Source organism: Engystomops pustulosus, chromosome 4, assembly GCF_040894005.1.
Source record: "Engystomops pustulosus chromosome 4, aEngPut4.maternal, whole genome shotgun sequence".
NCBI lineage: Eukaryota > Metazoa > Chordata > Amphibia > Anura > Leptodactylidae > Engystomops > Engystomops pustulosus.
In genome coordinates, this window is record NC_092414.1 from 185566364 (window position 1) to 185573752 (window position 7389).

At 40.2% G+C, this 7389-nt stretch overlaps 1 protein-coding gene across 1 annotated transcript; it reads right to left on the minus strand.

Moving 5' to 3' along the window:
- Window positions 1-7092, minus strand: LOC140127792 (gastrokine-2-like). Its single transcript, XM_072148883.1, has 6 exons — window positions 6997-7092; window positions 6510-6563; window positions 4835-4972; window positions 3791-3901; window positions 691-829; window positions 1-232 (listed from the first exon to the last, which is right to left on the minus strand). The coding sequence occupies exons 1-6, from the start codon at window positions 6997-6999 to the stop codon at window positions 144-146; spliced, it is 534 nt and encodes a 177-aa protein (XP_072004984.1). The 5' UTR covers window positions 7000-7092; the 3' UTR covers window positions 1-143.
- Between the last annotated feature and the right edge of the window lie 297 nt (window positions 7093-7389).

The window sequence follows — 7389 nt, forward strand, 5'->3', positions numbered from 1 at the left end:
GATATTTTATTCCTTTTATTATTGATCTTTGTCCATAGCGAGTTACATGCAGTTTACTGATCCATCACTGTCATCACAGCTGGCTGGTAAGGTTCTAATGTGAACAGCGCCAAACTGTTTGTAGACATCAGAGAGAATGGAAATTACAGATGGAATCCGGCACAGAGACCAATGCGGAGGCAGAACAAATGAATACCGGCACATCCCTCAGCACCAAAACCATGTTGTGGACCTGTGGATGAGAACACACGTGTCATGTGTCATGTATTCACCATTTATTTTTATGTCACATGCTTTATTTTAAGATAATGAGATTGAAAAAAAAAGTCAATTTCTGTGGTTAAAACATAAGATAAACCACGTGGTTCAAAATCAAAGCATTCTAGATTATAAAGATGGAGAAACATCTCAGGACCTCTTGTGGGATCAATGAGCATATATCACTCTGGAGAAACTGGAGTAGTAGAGCAGTTCACTGATATTGATATGCACCATGCAATGCCTTTTTCAACCTGTGGGGGTGCTGCAGGATAACTGAACACAAGTTGATGGGTTATTATATTACATCATGTTACCAGTTTATTGCTGTGGATTCCAGTTAAGAAAAGAGGCATTCTCTTAAGTGGACAACCAGGTATGTGCATAACTGATGGTGAGACATGGCTACAAGGCCATCATGTAGATACTTACTAGAATATTCGCGAGCCCAGTAGGTTGGAACTCCCCAGCAAAGGCTTTGCACAGCGTTACCGAACTGGGCCAGATCATACACCTGCTGGTTGGTCACTAGGTAATGTTTGCGCAGCTCTTCCAGCTCCTTCTTCTGCTCCTACAGCAGCAAAAACAAAAATCTTTTTGTATATTTGTACACAATGGAATAGTATTACATGAGCCATTCTAGTGATAGGAACCTCATAGTCCATTATCACATACAGGTATTAGGTGTCACTATGATTCTGCCTCCTTCTAATGACCCCTCACTTGAAACAAAACAATTCTGCTGGACATTTCTTTGCCTGGTGCCATTCATCTGTTATTCTGCCTTCAATTTTATGAATAAATTGACAACTGGGCGTTTACAAGTTGGAGATGTGTGGCTGAGGACCACTTTGCAGTTGGAGGGGAGGATATTGTATCCCAAGTAACATAGTACCAGACCTGGGTCAGAGTTGACGTTCTTGGCTGCAATTTTGGACATAAATTCAAAAACTGCTATAAAGAAGGTACATGATTTCAAAACACTGGAAAAATGACTCCCACCCTTACCATTGCAGAATTACAGAATTATGCAATAATGTGCAACTTAATTCTGAAAAAAATGGTCAAAAAAGGCTCGAGCTCTTCCCTCCTATCCCTCCTTGATCTACCATTATATTAGATATCTCAAGCCTTTCCTAAACTTCACAGAACTCATCATACGTAATACCGTATGGCAGTATGACCCTAGGGGGTCTGGAAAATAGTAAAAATAAATAAGTAAATTTTAAAAACCTAAATATTAAAATCACCCCCTTTCCCTAGAACTGATATAAAAATAAAAAGTAAAAATCATAAACATGTTCGTTATCTCTGCATTGCAAAATGTCCGATCTATCAAAATATAGTAACAGTTATTCCCAGCATTTAACCCCGTAACAGAAAATAGAGCACAAATACCACTTTTTCTCCATTGTAAAGCTAATAAAAACTGATCAAAAGGCCGTACAGTCCTTTAAAATTGTAGCAATGAAAACATCATCTCATCTCGCAAGAAATGACACAGCTCCATACAACAAAGTATGAAAACGTTATTAGCGCCAGAAGGTGGCGAAATGAAGATTTTTTTTTTGTATAGAAGGTTTTAATTCATTAAAATTACCAGATTGAAATCTAACTTGATGTTTTTTTTATTTTTACCATATGTCCGTTGGAAGAGGGGTAGTCTTATACGGTGAGTATACCCCAAACTCTATATTTTAACTAGAAAAGTTGGGGGTCATCTTCTACGCCCAGTTGTCTTATATGCCGGAAATTACGGTACTATTTTTGTATTTTATTTTCGTTGTTAAAAATTACCGTATTTTCTGGACTATAAGACGCACTTTTTAGCAAGAAAAAATCTTGCTAAAAAGTGCCTGCGTCTTATAGTCCGGAGGTCAGGAGGATCCAGCACTGCCAGACCCTCCTGACCTCTGTAAGGGAGATCGGGTGCTACCCAGAACTGCACCCGTTCTCCCAGAGAAGAGCCTCCGCACTGCTCTTACCTCTCCCCGAAGTCCTACTGTACGGGACCTGCGGTGATGTCAGAATCATGTGACTGATCACATGCTTCTTACATCACTGCAGGTCTCATACTCTCATGCTGCACTGGGACAGGGTGAGAAGAAGAGGAATGGGGGAAGTATGTGTGTGTGTATAGGTGAGCTGTGTGTGTGTGTGTGTATAGGTGAGCTGTGTGTGTGTGTGTATAGGTGAGCTGTGTGTGTGTGTGTATAGGTGAGCTGTGTGTGTGTGTATAGGTGAGCAGTGTGTGTGTGTATAGGTGAGCTGTGTGTGTGTGTGTATAGGTGAGCTGTGTGTGTGTGTGTATAGGTGAGCTGTGTGTGTGTGTGTATAGGTGAGCTGTGTGTGTGTGTATAGGTGAGCTGTGTGTGTGTGTATAGGTGAGCAGTGTGTGTGTGTATAGGTGAGCTGTGTGTGTGTATAGGTGAGCTGTGTGTGTGTGTATAGGTGAGCTGTGTGTGTGTGTATAGGTGAGCTGAGTGAGTGTGTATAGGTGAGCTGTGTGTGTGTGTATAGGTGAGCTGAGTGAGTGTGTATAGGTGACCTGTGTGTGTAGGTGAGCTGTGTGTGTGTATAGGTGAGCTGTGTGTGTGTGTTTAGGTGAGCTGTGTGTGTGTGTATAGGTGAGCTGTGTGTGTGTGTATAGGTGAGCAGTGTGTGTGTATAGGTGAGCAGTGTGTGTGTATAGGTGAGCAGTGTGTGTGTATAGGTGAGCAGTGTGTGTGTATAGGTGAGCAGAGTGAGTGTGTGTATAGGTGAGCTGAGTGAGTGTGCGTATAGGTGAGCTGAGTGAGTGTGCGTATAGGTGAGCTGAGTGAGTGTGCGTATAGGTGAGCTGAGTGAGTGTGCGTATAGGTGAGCTGTGTGAGTGTGCGTATAGGTGAGCTGTGTGAGTGTGCGTATAGGTGAGCTGTGTGAGTGTGCGTATAGGTGAGCTGTGTGAGTGTGCGTATAGGTGAGCTGTGTGTGTAAATGTATGTCTGTGTGCGCTGTGCTTTAGTGCAACCGACAGAAATATTTTAATTGGTGTAAAATATATTTTTCCTTTTTTTGGAAGCCTAAATCTGGGGTGCGTCTTATAGTAAGAAGCGTCTTATAGTCCGAAAAATACGGTAAGTAAAAAGTTATTAAAAATGTACTAAAAAAAAAGAAGTTGGGCGTGTGTCTGTGTGGGTTGTGCTGCCAATACCAGATTGTGCAGGGACACCCCCTTCTGGTTCACTTGTCTGAGAAATCTCTAAACTGAACATAGAAAAGCCTCTTCTCTCTTTTCTCTTCTCATTCTGTAGTATTCAACCAGGAGCATGCTGCAGCAGTGACTCCTGTGCAGCAGTACAGTAAAGAGATCTCACAGATCAGTGGAACAGTGTGCTCTAAGTCCAGCTACAATACTGGACATCGACGATCTTAAAAGATAGTCTTAGCTGATTCATGATGAAATAACGTCTGAACTTTGCTTAGAACGGAGAACACTGAAGCTTGACCTATATTTCCATTCAAAATACCATTAGCATCATGTGTAACATACTCTCTTGGTGTGAATCCACTCATTTATCCGTCCAAGTCCTGGGAAGGTAGCGATGTCCATGTGTGCCAAGACACAGATTCCTCTGTAGGGCATGTGGTAGGCAACGATGTTCTAGAAACAAAGAAGAGGTGTGGATACGAAAAATGCAATTATATTTCATGAGGATCTATCTCCTGACATGTCTATTTTAGTAAATACTTGTTCTCTCCATGACTATAGGTTTGCTTTTACTGTAACTCTACTAAGTGTTATACTACTAATACCACAGTATTGCCAGCAACATTATACTGTATTCGTATACATAAGAAAGCTATTCACATGTAGATACTTTATATATTAAAGGCATAAAATTGGAAAACACACAGATGGTTTCTTCAATGAACAGCCCTTCTTGTGTCCTTAAAGGAAATCTACTGCCAGGATCAAGGACTATAAACCAAGCACACTGACATACTGGTGTGTGCTCCTTCTGTCAGGATTTTTTCTTCTCTTAAATTCTTATGCCCTCGTTTTTACAAATGAAGGTTTTTAAAATTGTTCAAATGAGCCTAAGGGGCTCCAGGCTCCATAGGTGTTAATTGAGTCTGGAGCCCCTTAGGCTCATTTGCTTAAATATTAAAGCCTTTTTACTTAAAAACAAGGGCATAGGAAGCTTAACAAATAGTGGATTTTACCAGAGGGGGCACACACCTGTATGTCTGTGTGCTTGGTTTACAATACTTCATCCTGGTGGTAGAGGTGCTTCAAAGTGTGTGCAGGCCCTATTAATAGGAATAGAGTAGAGTTGCACTACCATACATAACCCCAATATTGTTTCTTGAAGGATTTATCCATGTTTTTGCAGTCTCATAAATCCATTTAAGGGACTGCTCCCAGAATCATTTACCATGACAGTGATACTATTATTTGAAATGCTACATATAGTCTAAACGGTCGAAAAAAGACACATGTCCATCAAGTTCAACCAAGGAAGGGATTGGATGAGGAAGGGATATAGGGGAAAAAATTTCATGTAACCTAAAGTGAGAATTGCTCCGAAATTACCTGGCTGTAGTCAAAGACGGCATTGGCAGACTGTCTCCCAGAATACAGGTTCAACGTAGCGACCTTGACTTGCTCATTGACATTGATAATGTGGTATTCGTTCTCTCCATTGTATCCTGTGCTTAAGTACTGGAATGACTGAAAGACATGTTTAAAGTAAAGTTATGTATAGTAAGGTAGATGTAGTAGATAGGAGGTAGTAGGAGGTAGTGTCTAATATTTAATTCACATCATTCTAAGAACAACTTTGGACATAGCAATAATTTATTTTTACTTTTAGTAACGAATTATTCTGGTAGGACTTGTATTAGGTCTAATAATAAAATACAATTTAGGTTTATATGATATGAGGAAGAATTTATGAGTAAAAGTAGAGCAAATCTTAACAGGACACCCAGGAGAAACAGTAGGAGTCCTGTTGACCCCGCCCACAGAAAGTGATTGACAGCTCTCGCTGTATTATTGTGCCTACAATCACTGTATGTGGGAGGAGTAATCAGGACTCTCACTGTCTCTCCCAGGAGTCCAGTAAAGATTTCATTAACTTTTTAATAATAATGCTGCTCATACAAACCTATATATCAGAGAAATCACAATCACTCCCTCTATAATATCCCATTCCCCGAAATCACCTGGTATATTTGATTTCCCCACTTTCTGAGTATATTATGAACCAATTACATTCAGACAAAAGCAACATGCAAACATAAGCAGTTCCAGGTAGCGCTTGCCTTTAGGGATCTATAGGAATCTTTGTTAAACAAACTGGGAGATATTTATCACTGCTTCTACACCCCTTTTCTGGCTTAGAAACAGTGAAAGAAATGTAAAATCTTACAGCAACTACGCCACCTCCATGCCATGTGGGTTTGAGGGGCCGTAGGGGGATGCGGTGGTGTGGTTGGGCATGGATGTTCCTTTGCAGGTTTTACACAAAGCTGAGCTCTGTCGGGCCTGGCGTAGTTTTGCCTGGTGGCCGCACAACTCGCCAGTAAGGCCTAAGCCTCTTAATGTATCCATAGGGGGGGCTACTATCATCAAAAATCTCCCCCACTATGTGCTACTTAAAGAGAACCCCCCACCACCTCACACATGTAAAGATGAACATACAACAATGTATAGGCTGTTGGTTGGTGAGATATCAGTCCAGAAATCTGACCATAATAAACCTCTCCACTGTTAGAGAGGAGGAGATAGGACAGAAGAGGAAGAGAGAAGGTTATAATAATCTTCTACTTGTCAGAGAAGATCATCATAACACACTCCCCCTCCCAGCACCTCCTCTCTGACAGCAGAGAGGATTACAGATACTGCGACTCATATCTCAGCAACCATGGGGGGTAGAAAGAGAATTTAAAGTGCCCCGGAATCTGTGTAGAAGCCAATACTGAATGGTATAACCATGTATGAGGTGGAGAAAGGTGCTCTTTAAGCCAGGCTTGGCAGAGGTATAAAACATATGTGACCCAGTTGAATGCCCCAGTATCCCTAGAGTGGACATTGTATAGATTATGTAATACTAATTGACATAGAAGTTGAACAACGATAGATTTAACAGAATTCAGAATGGACCTTTACCAAATACTACTCATAGTGAGAGTTATGGACAATCAGTAAATAGCAGATAACTCTTTAAGATGGTCATACACCTCAATATTCATCTTTTATCTCTTACCTCATCTCCATACAGTGGGCTGATGAAGACGGCCAACAAGCCTAGAAACAGCAGCTATGGAAAAAGTAATGAAAAATGTAACCAAATATTTTTATGGGATGTAATCACCATTCATATCATGCTAAGTCTCTATACACTGATTGAAAGTGATGTTGCTGCTTGTTTTCGTTAGTACATTCTCTTTTTTTTTTTAATTTGCAGTAAGTTTCCATTTTTATCACTATATAATTTTTTGGTACAGAATATTCTTCTGATTAATTTGCCATATATATTTTTCTCAAAAATTTTGGGTTGAAGACAAGGTAACAAACTACACATCTGTATAAAACATCTCATACATTTTAGTTGCAACACAATATCATAAATTCTTTGAAACTTTAATCACACTTTTTGTCCCACAGTCAACAAAGAACATGAAAATTATAGTATAAAATTACACAAGAATACAAAAACATTTATGCTTCTGCTCATATTTCTCTCCACTTACCATGGTGCCTATTCTCAGTATAGCCTCCAGGTCGAGAATGGAGGGTTATCATGCTCTATACTTTTATATGTTCCAGGCAGAATGGCTGAACAATGGGATGAGATAAGCCCAAGACTTCCAATCTGTGATACACCAGAGTAAACCCTACGTGCGGGTGATACATGTTTGTTTAATAGGATTGGTCTAATATTCCACGCTTCTGACCCTTTACCTCCACACACTTGAGAAAAACTAGGCATAAAAAAACAACTGCAAACAGACGGAGGGTGTGGAGGTGTCATGGAAAAGGGAATAAGTGTTTAATGATAAAGGCGAAAATACGTTTTATACAACATGATGGCCCAAAAAGTAAAGATGTGAATCATGAACTAGTAACGTAACCCCATGAATACT

What these genes read in the sequence shown, in the direction of transcription:
- LOC140127792 (XM_072148883.1), bottom strand. An exon ending in CCGTCTTTGACTACAGCCAG is followed by an intron (nt 3,902 to 4,834) that starts GTAATTTCGGAG and finishes CTTTGTTTCTAG; the next exon opens with AACATCGTTGCCTACCACAT. An exon ending in AGTGGATTCACACCAAGAGA is followed by an intron (nt 830 to 3,790) that starts GTATGTTACACA and finishes TTGCTGCTGTAG; the next exon opens with GAGCAGAAGAAGGAGCTGGA.